General features: G+C 45.8%; 1 protein-coding gene across 1 annotated transcript in view; it reads left to right on the forward strand.

Moving 5' to 3' along the window:
• LOC142814081 (uncharacterized) overlaps positions 1 to 23,680 on the forward strand; it is a 148,028-nt gene that overhangs the window by 110,837 nt on the left and 13,511 nt on the right. The window contains exons 9-10 of the mRNA XM_075892020.1: positions 12,433 to 12,530; positions 18,277 to 18,346. Of these exons, the coding sequence (XP_075748135.1) occupies positions 12,433 to 12,530; positions 18,277 to 18,346 (168 nt within the window). The remainder of the gene's footprint in view (positions 1 to 12,432; positions 12,531 to 18,276; positions 18,347 to 23,680) is intronic.

The raw sequence follows: 23,680 nt of genomic DNA on the forward strand, positions 1-23,680 counted from the left end.
GACATGCCAATGGCTGCTAATGAGAAATGAGAGACAGGAGAATTCGGCTTTTACTTTCTTACGGCTTGCGCTTCGTATCTACTTCTCATTTTTAACCACCTTGAGTTCATTCATGGTATATACAAGTTCATTGTATTCATGGCACTGCGGCTCAACGCTCGCTAAACCTTTCTAAAGCTAAGGAGGTTACACCCAGCGAGTATAATGTAGCATCCCTTTCTTGTCCGATAGTGCTCAATGTACATGCCAATGGCTGCTAATGAGGATCGCAGCGTGCGCGTTGACTAAAAACCGAATACTCATGTCTCTCATTCCCCATTAGCAGCCATTGGCATGTACATTGAGCACTATTTTTTATTGTTAAACAACGCACAGAAGAAATCTCTCACTGGCACCACCTTGGAGGTCAAGTGTTATACCTATTTCGGGTATGTGCCACTGGTGGTTACATACGAGGGACGTCCAAGCCACGCCATAAGGAGCTTCGCCCCTAAAAAATACGATACCTAATCCAGATTTGGTGCAGAAGACTGAGGCGCAAAAAACAACGTGAAGCAGGAAGAGCAGGAGAGAAGACAGAACAGCGCCAACCACCAACTGTTTGGTGACCGTCTAGGAAACGCAGTGGAAAGTAGTCAAAACCACGCATGCGTGCACAGCATGTCTATGTTACTATGTTACTATGTTACTATGTTACTATGCCTTCCAGTCTTCCTGATGCGTACATGGTGTGTCAGAACATCGTGGCGGCGACATGCCAAGCGCGTTATCTAGGATTTTTCATTAGGAAAGGAATCCCGCCCCGGGAAGTCACTTCACTCTTCGGCGCCGTTATTCCTTCGTGAGGCCATATTAGAAGAATGGTGAAGATTTGGCGTTTTGAGCTGGGTCACCAAGTGAGGTTGTTTAGCGACATTCTCAGGTGCCTGTGCCACACCAATTTTCCTACATGGGTGGCTACCAGGAAGCTAAAGGACTACCGCAAGGTGGTGAGTACTGCCATTGAAAGCACGTGGAGCTGTATGCTATCCTGTCTGCTGAGGAGTATGACCAAGACTTCAACCAAAAAAGACCGCACCGAGAGGCTAAGTATTATCGGGAATACCAACGTTGATGATAATATAGTACATCTCCTCCATAAGGGCCCTAAATATGGCCTAGAGCTAGAGCCTAAAGTTGCGGCACAGGACCTTCTTGCGTGGAATCGGCAATTAGCAAGGAAGGCGCCACAAGAACAACGTGAACACTGCCTGCTGGAAGGCGTTGACAGTCTACACAAGGCTGCCCTGAAAGCTGATTATAGGCGACTAGTGTGTGTGTTGCAACGTGTAGTGACATATTTTAGAGACAATGAATTCTGTCTGATGCTTTCAGATAAGGAAGGTGGGTTTGTGGCCTTATCCAGGAACTCCTATAATGGAAAAGCTAGAGAAGCCATCAACAAGAACTTCAAGCCTGCAAAAGTGAGGCTATCTAAAGTCAAGAGAAATGTTGTCTCTTTGTGTGAAGAAATTGGGTGCGAATCTTTGGCTAAACAGATAAGCAGAAGCAAAAAGAATTCCCTTACTGCTTTCTTCAGTGCTAAGACGCATAAAGCCGACGTACCTTTCCATACCATCATTAGTGAGCGTGGAACTTGGCAATATCAGGTTAGCAGTTTTTTGCTCAAAGCCCTAAAACTTCTTGAAGTTCATGACCCTTTCTTGACAAAAAATTCTGATGAAGTATTTGGGTTTTTCCGAGGAAACCATGAAATAGGTAACCTTTTTTCCGTAGATGTAAGAGACCTTTTTTACTCGGTTCCGCATCTGGAGCTACTTCGGGCAGTTAAGCAGTGTATAGAAGATAGTGGCGAAGCCACCTTTGTGTCTAAAACGGAGATGTCGTCCGTTAATTTTGTTACCCTCTTAGAAGCTTATCTCAACCACAATTTCGTTTCTTTTGAACATGGCATGTTTTTACAGAGGAAGGGCACTTGCATGGGGTCACGGGTAGCACCGATTTTATGTGACGTCTTTTTATCATCCTTTGACCACACACTACAAAGTGTTTTTACTTCATCTCATCCACATGTTCCTAATGTATTTAGATATGTAGATGATTTTTTAGTTGTTACTGACAATAGATGCCCTTTTCCTTTTCCTGTGATGGTTGAGCAGGTTTTAGATGTTTTTAGAGCAAATGCTAAAGGGCTCATGTTTACTAAAGAACTTCCGGAAGATAGATCCTTGCAGTTTTTGGACCTTAACCTGACCATTTCGGCTGGTCACGTATGCTGTGCGTACCTCCCTCGGAGTAAGAAGGAGTTGTTACTTTACGACTCAGCACATTCAAAGACTGTGAAGCGCGGAATCGCTCTACCTTGCTTAGAGTTGGCACTACGCAGATCGTGTGAGCGTGTTATGCAAGCAAGCTTTATGCGTCAACTTCTAAGGCTTCCCAAGGCCGGCTACCCTCAGTCCGTAGTTAGTTCCGTGGCGGAATCCTTGCTGCAGAGGGTGAAAGGCAGAGTGTCGAATGCAAATGAGCGCCCGAAGGAGAGAGAGCGGGTTAAGCCTGTGGTAGTCCCGTATATACACCATGTGACGCATAACCTCAAGAAGGTGGCTTCCCCTTATGGTGTTCTGGTTGTTTTTTCAGCTCCCAACAAACTTGCTCAATTGTGCCCACGTATCACATGCGATGAGCAAAGGGGCTTCCAGAAGCAGCACACACAAGACTTTTTTAGGCGCTGTGCACAAGGCGTGGTATATGAGGTTCCCCTAGGCTGTGGCAAGTTGTATATCGGTCAAACGGGGCGTTGCATTAATGACAGACTGAGGGAGCATGCCAATAGTTTAAGCAAAAGTGAGCATGCGCATATTCCAGCGCACTGTAAAGCCTGTGGATGTGTGCCAATGTTTGAAAAGACGGTGATTCTCCATAGGAGCAAAAAACGAACAGCTAGAGAGCTCTTGGAAGCCTATTACATCAAAAAGAAAGGGCCCGATTGTATCAGTGATACATCTATTGTGTTGTACGCAACAGAAATGCATTTTTTGGATACCGTAGTGCCTTGTTCATGACGCTGTGTGATGTTTGTTGGTTGTGCACGCATGCGCGGTTTTGTCTACTTTCCAGTGCGTTTCCTAGACGGTCATTAAACAGTTGGTAGTTGGCGCTGTTTTGTCTTCTCTCCTGCTTTTCCTGCTTCACGTTATGTTTTTTTGCGCCTCAGTCTTCTGCACCAAGTATGCATCAACTAGCTCAAAAACAAGTCCTTTTGTAATCCAGATTTTTTGCACCTGCACTTCGCATGGAATAATAAATGGTGTCCCACGCGTAAACTGGAAGTCTCTATAACAAAATAACGTTGCCGTGTACCACCTCTTAATTTCTATTTGAACAGGTCTGGTCTGGTGCCATCCCCTCTGTGCTCGAGCTGTAATGAACCTGAACATATTGACCATTTTCTTATCCCATGTCACCGTTTCAAAAATCAAAGAAAAAATTGCTTCGAAATTTTATTCAAAAACCTAGGAATATCACTTACTACTTTTAATATTTTGTCTTTTGGGGCCGCTCCATTGGGACACAGCGACAGGAACATCTGCGGGGCTCTCTGCGAATTCCGATATAACACAAAGAAGATTACCTTGCTGGGCCAATGATCAGCTCTCCAATTTTACTAGCCAATCTATCATTTCATATTTAACTGTTACACTGCAATTATTTAACCTTCAGAAGAATTTCATATAACAATTACACCTCAGATATTCAACAAATTCTATTACTTCTCTCCTCCCCCTTTTTTTACATTGCGCCAAATTAATTTCACAGTCAAAACAATGTAACCCTATTCCACTAGTCTGAAAAACCTAAAAGTATTGACTTGCATTAACCACCGGCTTCTTGGCTAATCTTCCTTAGTGGGTGAGAGCCACAAAACAAAGGATCAAGCAAACAAGCAAGAACACGCTGCTTTCGTTGTCTCAAGGTGTGCCTGTGTTTTGTTCGCGTTGTACCGTGAAACTGGTGAAGGTGCTAGGCCGCAACCTTGTCTGATGCTCTACACGCCCACTGGGAGCCGTTCATCGAGTCCAGACGCATTGTCACGTGTAGAAACTCCGGTGAATCGCTCCAGTCGACGGTTGCGAGGCCTCGCGCCAGAGCTCACTGACTCGCCGGAACCTGTTAGGCACCGCACACCTCAACCAATGGCCAACGCAAGCCCGCAACAGGTGCCCCAAGGCAGCTTTCCGACGCACCCATCTCAGTTGACCATCTTTCAACTCCTCGCTCCCGATCGCCTTGCCGGCCATGCCCATGAAGACGTTGATGACTGGCTTGACCACTACGAGCGTGTTGCCAAGGTCAATCAGTGGTTGGAACAGGAAAAGCTTTCTCGCGTGTATTTCTACTTTGACGACGGTGCTCGTACTTGGTATGAGAACAGAGAAGGCATTCTGTCAGCTTGGCCCGACTTTCGAGAGAAGTTCGTTGATACCTTCGCCAATGTCGATCGAAGGGACCGTGCGCAGCGGTTACTGGAGCTACGGGTTCAAAAACCCAGCGAAATAGTTTCAATGTTTGCCGAGGACATGCCTCGTCTCTTTCATCGAGCTAACCAACGCATGACGGAAGATAAAAAGTTGAGTTACCTCACGCGCGGTGTCAAGGAACAGCTTTTCGCCGAGATACTGCGCAACCCTCCAAGTACCGTGGTTGACTTCATTAAAGTGCCTACTGTTATCGAGTGGGCCCTTCATCAATGCTGCAGGCAATATGACTGCATGTCCAGCAATGTCCAAATCAATGCTATTGTCATGACACTGGGAGTCAGAGCTCCTTGTGAGACTTGATTAGGGAGATAGTTCGCTAAGAACTGCAGACGTTACAGATTCCGGTTGCTGAAAATCCCATTGCGTCAGTCGCTGAAGTCGTACGCGACGAAATCCACCAAGCGTTGTCTACAACTGGCCCTGATGCTCAGCAGCGTCCTATGATTTACGCTGCCACTCTCCGACGTCCACCGCCCGCTATTCCGATGCTGTACCACCATGTGTCATTGGCCCCTTGGTCTTCGCCGCAAAAGCAGACACTGCATCAACCACCCACGCTTCAGCCATACAACCAGTCGTCCACAGCCACCCCATGGGCATCGACGCCAGGGGAGATGCTCAGACGTCCACCAACCCGAAAAACAGATGCATGGCGCACAGTGGACAGACGTCCACTATGATTTCACTGTGGAGGTGCAGGCGCATGATTGCTGGCATCGAGGGGATTCATTCCGTCCTCATCGACCTTGGTTTGATGGTCGACGTGCCAACGACGAATACACTCCCCGCCGTGACGACACCTCTTTTCATGGAGCCCGTTCTCACTTTGAGGACGGCTGTACCACTGCAGAGGAGGCAATGCCTACTCACCCTCCTAGTCTGAGACGCCGATCCCGCTCTCCGTCTCCCGCGCGTTCACCTTTGTCGTACCGCCGCACCTACGCGGACCTTAATACAAGGAGGTCACCTAGCCCGCGCCGGGGAAACTGAGGGCGGCGACCTCCGGGGGCAAGGTTGCAGGCCATAAAGATGACGGCAAGAAGCCGCCACAGCAAGACGTCGTACAGCCGATAAGCCGTGAAAACGATGAAATTGTGACTGCCAACCTTAGTGTTCTTTTTGACGGCCAGAAAGTGACAGTTTAGTCGACATTGGTGCCGACTTCTCTATTATCAGTCAGGATCTCGCCCACAGCCTCATAAAAGTGAAGGCGCCGTGGATGTGCCCTCATATTAGAACGGCAGGGGGCCAGTTATTGATGCCATCTGGATGTAACGCAGGAATTGACATCAGTGGTCCTTCTTTCACTGCGTCGTTCGCCATTATCGCCGCATGCTGCAGAGATGTAATTCTTGGCATGGATTTTTTACGGGGATATGGCGCCGTCATCAACATACCAGAGAGCTTGATTACGTTTTGCGGCAGTTTGGCCTTACCCAATTCTCCAGAGGCGCGGCCAAACCAACTGCGTCTTACTGATGACGACGTGGTTCTCCCTCCTAGGTCATTCACGCTTGTGTCTGTGGCCGCCGCTACTCAGTTTGACGCCGAAGGAGTAGCATACCAAAAAAGCTCGCTGTTTTTCACCCACGGTATTTCCATCGAACAAGGTATCGTCAGAGTTGTTGCTGGACGCAAGGACTTGCTGTTGACTAATTTTAGTGCTGAGCGCCGGCACATTCCAAAAGGCATGGCTGTCGCTTACTTCGACGATGTCGTAGATGCCCAAGGCTGCGTGGCGGTAGTCAACGAGTTGCTAAATTTTGATTCAGCGCCTGTTCTGGACATAAGCATTATTTTGCCGAAAGACGACTGACGCAGACTCCTTCAGCTACTGGCCAAATTTCAAGACTGCTTTTCGGCAACATCAAGAGTTGGCCGCATGCCTCTGCCCAGGCATCGAATAATTACCGAGGAAATGGCGAGACCTATTCACCAGAACCCTTATCCCGTGGCTCCAAAAGAACGTGAAGCTATACAACAGCAGGTAGACCGAATACTTGAAGATCACGTCATTCAGCTTTCACAGAGCCCCTGGGCGTCACCTGTAGTCCTCGTTAAGAAAAAGGACGACAGCCTGCGCTTCTGTGTGGATTACCGGAGGCTAAATCAGGTGACCAAGAAAGACCTATATCCACTAACACGTAGAGACGACTCTCTCGACAGACTTTGAAATACTCGATACTTCTCTTCACTGGACTTGCGGAGTGGATATTGGTAAATCAAGGTGGACCCAAGAGACCACGAGAAGACCGCTTTTGTAACACCAGATGGATTTCATGAATTTAAGGTCTTGCCATTCGGTTTGTGCTCAGTGCCTGCTACCTTTCAAAGACTCGTGGATTCCATGCTTTCTGGGTTGAATTGGAAAACCTGCTTAGTGTATCTGGGCGACGTCGTAGTGTTCTCCGCAAAGTTTGATGAGCACATTCAAAGGCTTGATGTAGTCTTACAAGCCATACAGTCCGTGGGCCTGACATTGAAGCCTGAGAAGCACCACTTTTGCTACGAAGAGCTGCGATTTCTCAGTAAAGTCGTCAGTCATGCAGGTGTTTGTCCCGATCCTGAAAAAAATCGCAACCCTAGAACAGTTGCCTATGCCGACCAATAAAAAGGCTGTCAGACGCTTTCTCGGCCTCTGTGCGAAGATTTATCGTGGGCTTTGCACGCATAGCATCCCCGTTAACTCACCTCAAGAGAGAAGACGCCACCTCTGAGTGAAATAACGAAGAGGAAGCTGCTTTTAACTATCTTCGCCAGCGACTACAAACACCTCCAGTATTTGCCCACTTCGACGAGAGAGCTCTACGATGCTTCACACCGATGCCAGCAATGTTCGTTTGGGAGCTGTACTTGTGCAGCAGCAACAGGGCACAGAAAAGGTAATCGTTTACGCAAGCAGAACGTTAACACGCGCTGAGGCTAATTACTCCACGACTGAGAAAGAATGTGTCGCCGTGGTATGGGCGGTTACAAAATTCTGTCCATATTTATATGGCCGCCCCTTCAAAGTAATCACCCACCACCACTCACTATGTTGGTTAACAAACCCTAAAGACCCTACCAGCCGATTGGCGCGTTGGAGTCTCAGGCTGCATGAGTTCGATATGGCAGTCGTACATAAGTCAGGGAGGCGACATATGGACGCCGACTGTTTGTCCCGTTCACCCATTGAGTCGTTGGCAACCCTACCCGAGGATGAGGAAACATCATCTCTCGGTGTCCTCGACACGACCGCCCTTGCGCTGCAATAACGTGACGACGCTGAGTTGCTTGGCTTAATTACCTACTTGGATGACAGATCTCGGAAGGTGCCAAGAGTTTTTGTAAGAGTGTTGTCATCGTTTCATTTACGGGGTGGAGTACTGTATAAAAGAAATTTTTCGTCGACAGGATCTGCCCATCTGCTCGTAATCCCAGCAACCATTCGCACCGAAGTATTGAAAGCATGCCACAACGAGGTTACCTCTGATCACTTGGGTTACACGAAAACGTTGGCCAGGGTACAGAAAAGGTATTACTGGCCATGACTAACCACAGCCGTGAAGCACCACGTTCGTACCTGTCTCAACTGCCAGCGACGCAAGTCACCACCGACTAAACCAGCTGGCCTCCTGCAACCCGTACAGGTCCCAACGACTCCATTCCACCAGATTGGCATGGACAATTTGGGCCCACTCCCTACTTCTACTGCAAGCAACCGATGGGTTATCGCCGCGGCAGAATATCTGACCCATTATGCCGAGACAAAGGCTATCCAGAGAGGTACTGGAGCAGAGGTGGCAAGATTTTTCATCGAGAATATGGTACTGAGGCATGGTGCACCAACCGTCGTAATCCCAGTCAGAGGTACCGCATTTTCTGCAGCTCTTTTGAACCATGTCTTGATGCTGAGTGGAACAACGCATCGTAAGACCACCGCCTACCACCCGCAAACGAACAGGCTGACAGAGCATCTAAACAAAACTATTGAAGACATCCTTTCGATGTACGTAGACGTTGAACACGAAAATTGGGATGAAAGCTTGCCTTACATAACGTTGGCATACAACACGGCCAAGCAAGAAATGACCCGTATGACACCGTTCAGCCTCGTTCATGGACGAGAAGTACGAACCGAGTTAGATGCAATGTTACCGCACCTAGGCGACGACATCGTCCCGGGCGCCGACACGTTTACGGAACGCGCGGAAGAAGCCAGGCAACTTGCACGTTTACGGATCAGCCAGCAGCAAGAGTACTATGTAGGCCGCAACAATGCTCACCACAGAACAGTTGTCTACCCAACTGGCGGCAAAGTATTGGTTTGAATGCCCATACGGAAACGAGGACGAGGACTTTCCGAAAAGCTCTTAAGAAGATACTTTGGACCGTACCTAGTGCTTGCTCGTTCCCGTAGTTCCGTAGTTCGCTCGTTCCCGTAGTTCGCATGAAGCCTTACGTCAGCGAGTGATTGCGTGAGACTTTTCTTGAGAAAAAAAAAACTGCATTACAGACTTCGCATCGGGGCGACGCTCTTTGAGAGGGAGGCAAATGACGTGTGTCTACATGTGGACGAAAACGATGATGGGGGATTCAGTGGACACTAGGTAGTGAGTTTGAGGCCGTAGAGAAGCAAGTAGATGAATCGCTACGTGCTGACATCATTCAGCCGTCGAAGAGTCGGTGGGTGTTTCCTGTGGTGCTAGTTAAGAGCGATGCGTCTCTGCGTTTTCGCGTTATCGTCGCCTGATGAAAGTCATGATGAAGGACGTGTGTACACCCTCCCGCATAGACAATGCCCAGGATTTATTACACAGCGTGAAGAACTTTTCATCAATGGACCTCAAGACCAGCTACTGGCAGACTGAAGCACACGAGAGAGATCGATAAAAACTGTCTTCATAACCCCAGACTGCCTCTTGGAGTTCAACGTCATGCCCTTTGGCCTTTGTTCGGTGCCTGCGACGTTCCAGCGTGTTATGGACGCTATGCTGGTTGGATAGAAGTGGCGGATTTGCCGCGTGTATTTGTACGACGTCATCATGTTTTCCTCCAGCTTCGACGAGCTTCTCCGACGCCTTGAAGCTCCACTTCAAGTAATCAAGACCTCCGGACTCACCCTAAAGCCAGAAAAAACTTTTCCGTGTACAAGAACCTTTTGTTCTTGAAACAGGTTATTAGCAAGTCTGGAGTTCATCTCGACCAGCAGAAAACAGCCACAACTACCGACTTTCCCCCACACATCAACAAGAAGGCAGTAAGCTGATTACCTTGATTGTGCACTTATCACAGACGTTTTGGCAAGGGATATCCACAGATCATCGACATGTTAACACACATACACGACGCACCTACACGACAACCCGACGGCTGGACACCTCAGACTTTCCGCACGCTCGCAAGAATACAACAAAAATACAACTGGCCCTGCCTTGCCGCTGACATGTCTTGCTATGTAAGGACGTGCGGACTGTCAGTGGCGTGAATAACCGCGCCCACAGCACAAGGAGGCTTTGTCAAGCCAATAGGCCCTCCTCAGCGACTGTACCGGCAGGTTGGGAACAGACTTTCTGGGCATGTTCGAAGCATGGACTAGCGGAAATAAATTTATCGGTGTGTCTACTGGCTATCTCACTTGATACGCCGAAACGAGAGCCCTTCCCAAAGGCGGGGCCACTGAGGTGGTGAAGTTTTTCGTTGGGAACATCGTCCTTTCACATGGCACCCCGGAGGTTCTCATCCCCGACAGAGGTACGGAGTTTACTGCTGACTTGACTCAGCAGATAAAGCCAGGTAAGCCACGCTCGGAAAGCTGCGTACCGCCTAAAAACCAATGGCCTCACCAAGCGGCTAAACAAGACCATCGCTGACATGCTGGCCATGTACGTCAGCGTCGAACAAAAGATGTGGGACGCCATCCTTCCATGCGTGACCCTGGCATTGAACACGGTCGTGCAGGACACGACGCAGATGACGCCATACAAGCTGGCCTACGGAAAGAACCCAGCAACAACGCTCGACATCATGCTGCCAAACGTCACTGAACGAAGAAAACTTCGACGTAAACGCCTACCTTCAGCTTGCATGCCGAAGAAGCCCGACAACTTACCTGGCTCCGCATCAAGAACTGATAGACTACCAACAGCCGCCGTTACAATCTTCGACGAATTTTCATGGAATATGTGAACACAGCGAAAAACTTCAGCGGTGGTACTTCAAACCGCACAAGGTAGTTCAACGTCTCGGCCCACTTGACTACGAGATTGTCTGCGACGTCATTACAAACATTCAATGGTGCCGTGTGCGACCTGACGTTGTTCATGTCATGCGCCTCAAGCCGTTTCACGTGCACTAGTGAACCTGAGGACTGTAGTTTTCAGTTTATTACTGTACTTTTTAGTTTTGGTTATTACACTTTCTTAATTTTTACACGGAAAGTTGTTATGAGATCACACCTCGAGTCTCGCGCAGCACCGTAGTTGTCCGGCGCCGTCTTCACCGGTGTCGTAACCACATTACGCGAATTGAGAAAAAAAAAGCTTGCACGAATGACGCAATGGGGCTTGAACCCGGGTCCACTGGGTCCCAGCCCAGGATTCCACTACTGAGCCAGGCCAGTGCTTGGGGCTTGTTGGCAAAGTTGCCTTCGGCAGGCTTGATGTTGGGAAAGCAATTGCGTTATTACGACTTATAAAGCATTTTAAAACAGCGAAAGAACAAACAGTCACTGCACAATGCGAATAGCGTAACGAGTGGGTCATCCATTGCTCCAACCTATTTCAAAAGCTTGTTTTTGTTTAGCAGCTAACTGTGGCGCATACCCACTTCAGGCATAATTCCTTATCGTCGTCAGCCACTTCATGAACATTTGGCCCAATGTTCCTGGCAAGTGTTTAGCGGATACCACGCTTTTCAGAAGAATGATGAAAAATAGCATAGCGAATGCCAGCTGTCTACCCTGAACTTTTTTATTACTTGATGCCGTAGTGGGCATCAAGCAAACGTGCTTGCAGCAGTTACCCAATAAGTGTTTAGAAAAGGCTGTGAAAGGCCGCTCTTGAAGCTTTCGCCGTGACCGTGGAGCGCCTGCTGCGCAGGCCTGGCGTTTTTCGTGTAGGTACTTATTGTTTGAATTTTCCCCGAGTGCATCGGAACGATGGTGTTCAGAGGGAGGCATTGACACGTGTGTTATTTTGATGTGGTCGGTTTGAACCGGCGAAGATAAAGCAATACTCGGTGCAGATCACGACTTAGTGTTCGAGAATCTTAACGTTTTTAGTAGATCATTTTGCCCAGATTGCGCACAGGACGCGAACAATCACGATTATTCCAGAGTCTGCGCGACCAGTAATAACGCTGGAATATTCGACAGCACATATGTAAATGCCGACGCTCGTCACCGCTAGTCAGTTGAACGACGGCTAACTCTCAGTTCGCCGCTATCAGTCCCAGCGCATTCCTGTAACTTGACTTTCGGCTTACCGGCCACAAGTTCAACCAAATAAACAGCTCCATCTGCACATCCAGTTTACGTCATTTCGTCCAGGTCACGACCACATTCCAGTATGTTTTTTGAGGTTTTTCTACTTAAATATCCATAATCTTACCTATAGCCTTTTTTGTTGTAGTCGTGTAACAGCGTGCACCGTGTATGTGAGCAATTGTTGCAACTGCGTAGAGCACGTCACGTTTGCGTGACAGGCAGCGAAAGCACAGTTTTATTTAGCTCATCATTATCAGCTCAGTGCAATTTAGACGTGTTCACTTGCGTTCCACGAATTTGTGTGCTCTAAAGGAGTTTATAGAACCCCACTATGTCCCGTACAAGCAGTGAATGGTCCCTTGTTTTCCCTAATACTTTTTTTCCTCTTACGCATTCTTTCCTAATTCGTCACTTTGCCTTCACCAGATGGCGACACCGAGGACACCTTTCCTTGGGCGAGACATAGGGTGTCTCCACGCGAGAGGCAAGGGCCTTTGGCCGGAATGTCATTTCGCGAGAAAATGGTGAGTGATCAGGTTGGACCACTGAAAAAAGGGGAGGCCGATGAGCGAGAATTCCCAGCACATGCGTGCATAGGCGTGCATGCCAGTACATAAGAGGGGGGGGGGGGGGCAAGTGCTATCGCAGCTCTTACTCCCTGCAAGTTCGAAAGAATACAAGCCACGAGATCTATGCAAAAATTTGCATGAAGCAATGACGCCGTTCTCTCAAAGGTCTCCCACTGGTCCTCGACTTTCCACCGTAAAAGTAAACATGACTTCTTTAAATCCAATATCAGGAATCCTTAATCGACAAATAAACATGCATAGCTATAAACCTATGGATCAGAAATACGTGAAAGGTCCAACTTAGTAAATTTAACAGGCGCATTTAGCACCCTCGTTAGATGTTTATGAGCGGCAGCTGCTCCTCTGCCCGCCTCGTACACACACCCATGATCTCCGGAGTTGTGTATCATCGTCATTATGAGCCCCGCTATACACCTTCTTTGGGGGCATAGGCATCTCTCATGTTCCGCCTAGTAACCCTGTCCTGTGCTTGGTGCAGCCACGCTGTCACATTCGAATTTAATAATCCTATCAACCCACGTAAATTTCTGCCTCCCCTCGCACACTTGCCTTCTCTCGGAATCCACTGTGTTACTCTTGAGAGGGACAGACTGGAGTTCTGCATATAGTGCACTAAAACGGTATGTGATACTTTCCCGACATAAAAGAAAATGCTGCCTGATATCAAATTTGCGTATTATTAGGCTCTTTTGACATCTCTCTCGCGCTCGCCTGCTCACATTTTGTTTCTACTTTTCAACAAAGTGATTCCTAGTTTATTTGGCGGATTACGCCGAACAATTCTGCTGCTTTTGAAACCTCAAGCAGCGATTATAAAACAGCAGCAATCAGTTGTAATGTGTTAAGACAACTTTGACTTGAGAGCCACTACAGAATATCGAGAACTTATCTGCATTTATTATTTGTTCGAGAACAGATATCATATTTCAGATGAAAATTTTAAGGACACCTCGTAAATTCCAAAGTAGATTCATCGAAAGCCTGTGCCCATTGAGACGATGTCGGCCAGAATGGAACGCGATGCACGCATGTCCCTTCTTGCACGAGTGGGCGTATTGTGGCCGAGCTGCAGGCGAGACGCAACTGGCGCCTTTCCTATGCGCAGCTGTGCCGCAGCTGGCACCATTTCAAGGCGCGTATGAACGGACACGGGTAGAAGACATTGAAGGCTTTCACCTCAATACTTGCATGACGCTCTTTGAGCGTTCCAGCCCATTTTTTCAACACACATTTTACCTCATTATCTTCAGTTTCGGCTCCTGAAGGTCTAAAATTCGACGTCACAAAAATGCAGATGGACAGCCATGCCAAAGAGTACGCAGAGTTTTCCTGATTATCAGCTCTTGTTTGCGGGGGTTCACCGCAAACAGTGCTTAACTTTCTGGACGGACCGGCCTCCGTCAGAGTGACTATGATTACTTTGCGCCAGTTTTTCAAGTCCTTAGATAGTATCACACAAACACAACCCTAAAGGACGAACATTATGGACCCATAAGCACGAGCAGCAACTGCCCTTGCACTAGAACTTCGACGCACATAACCGTTCAGGGAATACTGCTTCCAAAGATGCATCACCAGATCTCTTTGTCCCCTCCTGTGTCAAGTTATCTTAACGGAGAAGCCTTCAAATTAATTTCATTTGCGATCACTGCATCATTCTGATTTCTTATTGGCCCTGTAACACTGAACTTCCTGTACTTACGGATTACGAGAAATTTCGGAGAACTCGTGCGAAAAGCTCCCAGTTTTTAGGTGACTACAATAGCAGATCAGCCAAATTAATGTGGAGGCTAACAAACTAGAACTATTTTATTCGATACTGCATTTGATCCTGTGACAAAAAAGTGGGATTGGCTGCCCTGGTGCAGCACTTGTTTGATACCTCCCACAATCATACATTATTTACCGCCAGCTCTCAGTTTCTAGCGGCTGCGAAGCAACTGACTAAGGTGGTGGTCAGACCTGAACGCAGCGGAGGGTGCTAAGAATCTCGGGGTGTGGGCAGGCTGCCATTGGAATCTGAACATGGCTACATTTATGGCTAGGCCGTTATCTGGTGAAGCCACTCTACCTATGCTATTCGAAAAATTAGAGGGAAACAACAGGGATTGAACAGAACTCAGTGAAGTTAGCAGGACACATGAAGCTTATACAGTGCTGAATAACGGACACGTCCTAAACTATCATGGCTTATTTCATATTAGAAATAGGGGGCGGAGTTTCTTGTCCATAATTACATAGATTGCAACATAGGTGAACACTACTGCATTAAGAAGAGGGTGGTAAATTGTTAATAAACTTAATAATAAGAGGTACAAGATGAAGACGTTACAGGCCTACGTGCTAACATCCAGCCATGAACATCATTCGATTGAACGCTTCTAAGAACACGTTGATAACGATGGTTGCTTGGCGAGCTATTTGGTTCGTTCCAACTTATGTAACAGCACATAAAACTTGAAGAGCGTTCTTTAATCTCTGTCTGTGCCGTCTTTTCTAGTTTTGATGCGCTGGTACGCATGTTGAAGACGTAGAATCAGCAATGATTATGGTAAAGACGCTCTTTATAGTACTGATGGGTGAAATTAAAGCCAAGGTAGGCAACGAGCAGGCTGGGTACCTTGAGTAGAAGAATATAGGATTGACTCTACAGAGATTCTGTATCAACGGTATTAGGAAAGGTCGCAGAACGCATAATTTATGAATCATAAATACCTTCTACGGAAAACAGTCTAACCGTAATTGAACGTAGAGTAGGGCTAATGGTGAAACTAAAAATGCAATAGATTTTAGTCTTTGTGCATACCCAGGCATTGTGTAGGATGTGGATGAAGTTAGAAAGACCCAATGCAGCGACCTTAGAATGGTAAAATCACGTATTTCCGTATACTTAGGAAACGAACGGCAGAAACTGGTACGCAAGACGCCAATAATCAGCTAGCACTGGAAGAGAAAGTACACGAACTTGGAGTTTCACGCCAGAATAAATGGATGACTATAACCAAGGAAACCGACTGTAGCGTTGGCACAGTGAGTGATAACCGGACAAGTGTCATTAGGGAGAGTGCAGAAACTGGTACGCAAGACGCCAATAATCAGCTAGCACTGGAAGAGAAAGTACACGAACTTGGAGTTTCACGCCAGAATAAATGGGTGACTATAACCAAGGAAACCGACTGTAGCGTTGGCACAGTGAGTGATAACCGGACAAGTGTCATTAGGGAGAGTGCAATGGAAGTCGCGGTACATTCGTTTGAAAGTACAGTGACAAGCGACTCCAGGAGACAAAAGACGCCATTGAGAGATGTGAAACCATAAAAGCCTCAAATGCAACAAACAAAATAGAGCTGGCGGAGCTTTCAAAATAATAAATAGGCGTAAGGCAGCTGATATAAGAAAGTATAACATGAAGGTAATGGAGCATGCTGTAAAGAGGGGAAGAAGCCTAAAAGCTGTGAAGACAATACTATGCATACGCAAAATCAGTTGCATGCATCAAGGATCAAGGAAGGCAAGGCCTCAACCAATATGAATAGGATAGTTCAGGCAAAGTATGGGTTCCACAAAGATTCGTACAGCAGCAGCAGAAAGTTGCGATGATGTCACAAGAAGCAGTAATAACCCAGAGTAATCATAAATCGCGCCAGTGATTACTGGGGAAGTAAAGGAAGCCTTAGATGGAATGAAAAGAGGCAAAGCTGCTTCTGAGGATAAGATGACATCAGGCCTCTTTAAAGATGGTGAAGATATTTTGTTAGAAATGCTATCCACCCTGTATATGACGTGTCTCTTGGGGCGGAACATACAATAATCTTGGAACAACGTCAACATCATCTTAATCTATCAGGAGGCGTCAAGGACATGAAGAATTACAGTTTGATCAGCTTACTCTCCGTTTTTTACAAGCTATTAGGAATAATATTAACTAATATAATTACGACGACATTAGAGTTCAATCAACCAAAGCACGAAGCAGGGTTTTGTACAAGATACTCACAATAGACCATCTTTTTACTATCAATCGGGTGACAGAGAAATGCGCGGAACATAACTAACCCTTACATATAGCCTTCATAGATTGCGAGAAGGCGTTTGACTCAGCCGAGACATCAGCACTTATGCAGGCACTTCAGAATTAAGGCATCAACAAACTCTACATAAGCATACTGGAAGACATCTACAGCAGATCCACAGTCATCATAGCTCTTCATAAAGCATGTGACAGAATACCCATGAAGAAGGGTGCACGGCAGGGACATACGACCTCTCTTGTGCTATTCACGACGCGTTTAAAGGTTTTCAGGGCCGTAGATAGGGAAGAGGTATTCATAAGAGCTAATGGAAAGTACCTTAGTAACCTGTGGTGCGGGGACGACATCACATTAATCAGTAGCTCAGGGATGAATGACAGCTCACGGTCACTGAACTGGACACAGAAACAGAGCAGTAAGTCTGACAATGATATGCGTACAACTAGAGTAATGTGCAACACTCTTTGCAGAGAGCAATGTTTTGCGATAGGTGGCGAGACACCGGAAGTTGCAATGGAATACGCCTACTTAGGACAGGTAGTAACCGCGGAGCCCTACCATAACAGTAAAAGAAGAAACTAGAAGGATAAATATGGGGTGGAGCATATTCGACAATCATTCTCAAATCATTCTCAAGAGGAAAGTATATATAGCTGCACCCTATCGGTACTTACCGACGGAGCAGATCACATGAAATGAGGATGACACAGCGAGAGACGGAAAGCGAAATGATCGGTGTAGCCTTAAGAGACAGGAAGACAGCCGAATGGGTCAAGGAACAAATGACGGTTAAGGATATTATAGTTGAAATTAAAAAGAAGAAATGTATACAGGCTTGGCATGTGTAGCGCTTAGGAAGAATAAACGGTGTGCATTAGGGCTAACTCACTGAATTCCATAAAAGGTAAACACGTGAGAGGGAGACAGAAAAAGAGGTGAATGGACAAATGAAATAGGTATACGGAGACGTTTTCAGTTATAACAAGGTAGCATAAAGTACTGAACCCAGTGGATTAACGGATTGATTGATTGATATGTGGGGTTTAACGTCCCAAAACCACCATATGATCATGAGAGACGCCGTAGTGGAGGGCTCCGGAAATTTTGACCACCTGGGATTCTTTAACGTGCACCCAAATCTGAGCACACGGGCCTTCAACATTTCCGCCTCCATCGGAAATGCAGCTGCCGCAGCCGGGATTCGACCCCGTGACCTGCGGTTCAGCAGCCGAGTACCTTAGCCACTAAACCACGGCGGCGGGGCGTGGATTAACGGAACGTGGGAGAACCTTTTGCCCAGCAGTGGCGATAATCAGGCTTATGGAGATGATGATAATGATGATGAGGATAACTGTACTTTTGTTTTTTTTTTACTTTTGAAGGACATAACGCATAAAAATGCACATGATGGGTGCCCATAGTATGCCCGTCAACAGGGGGCGTTTCCGGTCGTGGTGAGACGCGGTATCATGCTACAGCTTTTTGTGGAACAGTAACCTGGCGCAGTGCCCGCGAGAAGCTGCAGAATGACGTCGCGGTTGCTTTCTTATTCCATTCGTTTCCACTCTGGCGTGTTTTTGTAATGTTTATGCATAACGTCTGGTGCGTAAGCATTGTTGTTTCCACTACACTGTTTTCTTTCCTCGCAGGGGTGGTCGACATCTGATCACAATCCAAAGAAGTCCAAAGAAGAGATGCGGGAGTACTTGGAGTCCCTGAGTAAGTGCACGCGGAAGCTTCCCAATATGGACTCGCGCACTTGTTCGTTCCCTTCGTGGTGGCCACGTATGACAGGCTAGACCTGTCAGACGTGTCACGCACGAAATGGGGTTCGCTTGCTACGTGACGCCACACAGGCTCATAAAAGGGTGTTCTACACTCGCCGCTATGGCTACAGATGGCGCTGACTGACACTCCGACGTTTCAATTCACATATAAATTTAATAAAGTGGCCGGGGGGATAGCCGCCGTGATAGCTCAGTGGTTAGAGCATCGAACGCGTTATTCGAAGGTCGTAGGTTTAAGTTCAATTCCTGCTCACTGCAAGTTATTTTCACCCACTTTCCTTTCTTCTTCTTTACAATACATTGGTTCTAATAACTTTCCCTATACTTTCTTTCTTTAGCATTGTTGTCTGTTACACCATATATATATATATATATATATATATATATATATATATATATATATATATATATATATATATATATATATATATATATATATATGATTCAAAAAAGAAATTCTGTGGGTCCGGTGCAAATATAATTAAGAATGAAGGAGCACACTTACGAAAATTTGATAATTGTTTACTCTACGTTTCGGCCGTGGCACGGCCTACGTCAGGATTAACAGAAATACGAGTATGTGGCCGCTTTTATGGGCAGGCATGAACACGTCAGTACAAAGCACGTGCGATCAGCATGTGAGTGTCACAAAAATTCTTTTAAACAGCCGTGACTACACTACAAACCATTCAAATCTAATACAATAGACAAGATTGTGGGCATGTAAAAGGCATTTTTAACATTCACCATTGACGACGAGGATCACGCATGAAAAAAATAAATATGTGACAACCTTTAGGAAGTATATTATGCTTCAGGGATGCTTCTTTAAATATTTTTCAAAATTTCGGACGTCAGGGCATCGTAGAAAGGCATGACACTTTTCCTACGCATTCATTAATGCCGGATAACATACTGTTGAACTTGTGAATCAAGAACGATTCTCGAATTTCGCGATCATGGTGCGATTTAAAACCAGATTCTAATAGTGTTACCATAATCTTGTCAAACGAATGACCTGGTAGATGACAATGCTTGGACAATGGAAGATGTGGCAAACTGTTTACGTGTGATTTCTGGTTGTTGAAACGGATGCGAAAAGATGTCTCGGTTTCACCGATGTATTGCATGTGGCAGATTGAGCATTCAAGTAAGTAAATGATGTTGCTGCTATCGCAGTTTAAGTCCCCTTTAATCCTAAGTGAAAAATTAGATGCCGTGCTTTTAGCAACAGTTGCAGTGGTCATATGCGCACAAACTTTACATCGCGTTTTTTTACAGGGGTGACAACCAACGGAAGCAATGAATCTAGTCTTGGAAAAAGTTACCATGTCGCGCAAGTTCCTTGATCTCCGATATACAACCCGCGGTGATTCAGTGAAAATGTCCTTAAGCCGATCGCTCTGTGTCAGTATGTTGTAATGCTTTCTGAGTATATGCGACACGTTAGGAATAGATGCAGAATGCGTTAGAACGAGGTTGGTTCGGGAAGGTGGCGCTAATCGCTTGTCTTTACTGATGAGCTCTTTCCGATCGAGACATTTGGCCCGTTGGAGAGCGTCGTCAATTTTTTGTGAAGGATATTGTTGTTCGGTTAATGCTTTACGGAGCTGGTCACAGTTGCGAGTGAAATCCCTGTTGTCCGAACAAATTCTTTTAAAACGGATAGCTTGGCTATAGGGGATACTTGTTTTGCAGTGTTTGACATGGCTACTTTTAAAATGAAGATATCTTTGTCGGTCAGTGGGCTTCCTGTATAGGTTTGTCGTTAGTTTTCCATTGCTTAAAGCTACATTGACGTCAAGAAAGTTTATGGTGACTGGTGAATAAGAGTGGGAAAAGGAGATGGATGGTTCTACTTTGTTAAAGTATGCAATGAAAGAATGTAATGCCGCTTCACCATGGTGCCAAATTAAGAAAATGTCGTCAATGAAGCGTTTGTAATAAAGTGGTTTAAGGTCACGAGTGGCGAGAAAGTTATTTTCTAGAATGCCCATGAAGATATTCGCATAATTGGGACCTATTAAATGACCACACATTTTACAGACATTTGAGCTACGACCCAACCGAGGAATTCAAGACCAAAGTAAAAGAAACTTTAAAAGAGCTTGTAAGAAAAAATAAAGTTCCAGAAACTGTGCTTAAATCCTTAGTCCCCCTGAGTCCGGTAGCTGGTAGATTTTATCTGCTTCCTAAGATTCATAAACAAAATAATCCAGGCCGGCCAATAATTTCAGGAATAGGAACCATTACGGAAAGCCTGTCTCGATATGCAGACAGCCTAATTAGTTCAATTCTTCCTAACTTTTCTTCATATGTCAAGGACACTAATCACTTTCTGCATGACATTGTAAATATGCGTGTTCCGAGTGAGGCTCTTCTGGTCACACTAGATGTGGTGTCACTGTACACAAATATACCCCATGCGGACGGGATTCGTTCTGTACTCCAAGCATACAATGACTTGGTAAATGACAAACCCATCGACGGTTCCACCTTGGCCACTATTTTATCACTGATACTCGAGCTTAACAACTTTGAATTTAACGGTGAACATTATGTTCAAACCAGCGGCACCTCTATGGGCACAAAAATAGGTCCCAATTATGCGAATATCTTCATGGGCATTCTAGAAAATAACTTTCTCGCCACTCGTGACTTTAAACCACTTTATTACAAACGCTTCATTGACGACATTTTCTTAATTTGGCACCATGGTGAAGCGGCATTACATTCTTTCATTGCAGACTTTAACAAAGTAGAACCATCCATCTCCTTTTCCCACTCTTATTCACCAGTCACCATAAATTTTCTTGACGTCAATGTAGCTTTAAGCAATGGAAAACTAACGACAAACCTATACAGGAAGCCCACTGACCGACAAAGATATCTTCATTTTAAAAGTAGCCATGTCAAACACTGCAAAACAAGTATCCCCTATAGCCAAGCTATCCGTTTTAAAAGAATTTGTTCGGACAACAGGGATTTCACTCGCAACTGTGACCAGCTCCGTAAAGCATTAACCGAACAACAATATCCTTCACAAAAAATTGACGACGCTCTCCAACGGGCCAAATGTCTCGATCGGAAAGAGCTCATCAGTAAAGACAAGCGATTAGCGCCACCTTCCCGAACCAACCTCGTTCTAACGCATTCTGCATCTATTCCTAACGTGTCGCATATACTCAGAAAGCATTACAACATACTGACACAGAGCGATCGGCTTAAGGACATTTTCACTGAATCACCGCGGGTTGTATATCGGAGATCAAGGAACTTGCGCGACATGGTAACTTTTTCCAAGACTAGATTCATTGCTTCCGTTGGTTGTCACCCCTGTAAAAAAACGCGATGTAAAGTTTGTGCGCACATGACCAAACTGTTGCTAAAAGCACGGCATCTAATTTTTCACTTAGGATTAAAGGGGACTTAAACTGCGATAGCAGCAACATCATTTACTTACTTGAATGCTCAATCTGCCACATGCAATACATCGGTGAAACCGAGACATCTTTTCGCATCCGTTTCAACAACCACAAATCACACGTAAACAGTTTGCCACATCTTCCATTGTCCAAGCATTGTCATCTACCAGGTCATTCGTTTGACAAGATTATGGTAACACTATTAGAATCTGGTTTTAAATCGCACCATGATCGCGAAATTCGAGAATTGTTCTTGATTCACAAGTTCAACAGTATGTTATCCGGCATTAATGAATGCGTAGGAAAAGTGTCATGCCTTTCTACGATGCCCTGACGTCCGAAATTTTGAAAAATATTTAAAGAAGCATCCCTGAAGCATAATATACTTCCTAAAGGTTGTCACATATTTATTTTTTTCATGCGTGATCCTCGTCGTCAATGGTGAATGTTAAAAATGCCTTTTACATGCCCACAATCTTGTCTATTGTATTAGATTTGAATGGTTTGTAGTGTAGTCACGGCTGTTTAAAAGAATTTTTGTGACACTCACATGCTGATCGCACGTGCTTTGTACTGACGTGTTCATGCCTGCCCATAAAAGCGGCCACATACTCGTATTTCTGTTAATCCTGACGAAGGCCGTGCCACGGCCGAAACGTAGAGTAAACACTTATCAAATTTTCGTAAGTGTGCTCCTTCATTCTTAATTATATATATATATATATATATATATATATATATATATATATATATATATATATATATATATATATATTCTATGCACTGTCCTGACGTTGTCCCTACGCCCCTTCAGCACTACCACCACTCAGTTCCAAGCTGTGTTGGGGAGTTGCCACTTCGGAATTGGAATGTGCCCGGAATCATTCCACATTTTCGCGATTCCGGGAATAGAATGGGAATGGAATGACGCCTCATTCCTGAAATAGATCACATTTTTGTTTACATGCTGTTTTCAAACTTAAAACATTATAAAGTCTCATTATCGAATGTAACAATCAAGAAGTAATTTAATAAAGGCTTGGCACGGCACAAGCACGGTAGATTTATAAGCAACACACCTACTATAATTCTGTCCTTATATAGACTGTATTGCCCCGAAATTTTTATCTATTCTTCACGTAAGCATGGCTGTATGCCATGGTATCCATCTTGTAGAACTATACGGTGGCATCATACCTAACTCGCACATTGCGACCCCCCCCCCCTCTCGGTGACGCCGCAACCGCGTTCTGTCTCTCCAACCTTCACTTTATTTTTGCTTCTGCCGCCATCGGCGACTCGGACGCATATTTGAAAAAGCACTTCTCTAAGTTGCAATGTGTATTGACGCTTGTGCGATGCTTGTGTTTACTGCAAGCTTTCGTACACCAGCTTGCGCGCAGTCTGTACCAGCTTTCGCGCAACCACGATTGAATGATTTGTGGGGTTTAACGTCCCAGAACCACTATATGATTATGAGAGACGCCGTAGTGGAGGGCTCCGGAAATTTTGACCACCTGGGGTTCTTTAACGTGCACCCAAATCTGAGCACACGGGCCTACAACATTTCCGCCTCCATCGGAAATGCAGCCGCCGCAGCCGGGATTCGAACCCGCGCCCTGCGGGTCAGCAGCCGAGTACCTTAGCCACTAGACCACCGCGGCGGGGCCGCGCAACCACGAGATTGAACTGGAAGAATAAGAATGGGGGGGAGCACATTTGGCAAGCACACTCAAATCACGACAGGTGGATTACCACTATCCCTCGAGATGAAGGTATATAACAGCTGCATCTTGCTGGTACTTCGCTACGGAGCAGAAACCTGGAAACTTACAAAGAGG

Source organism: Rhipicephalus microplus, chromosome 4 (genome assembly GCF_043290135.1).
Source record: "Rhipicephalus microplus isolate Deutch F79 chromosome 4, USDA_Rmic, whole genome shotgun sequence".
In the NCBI taxonomy this organism is placed as follows: domain Eukaryota; kingdom Metazoa; phylum Arthropoda; class Arachnida; order Ixodida; family Ixodidae; genus Rhipicephalus; species Rhipicephalus microplus.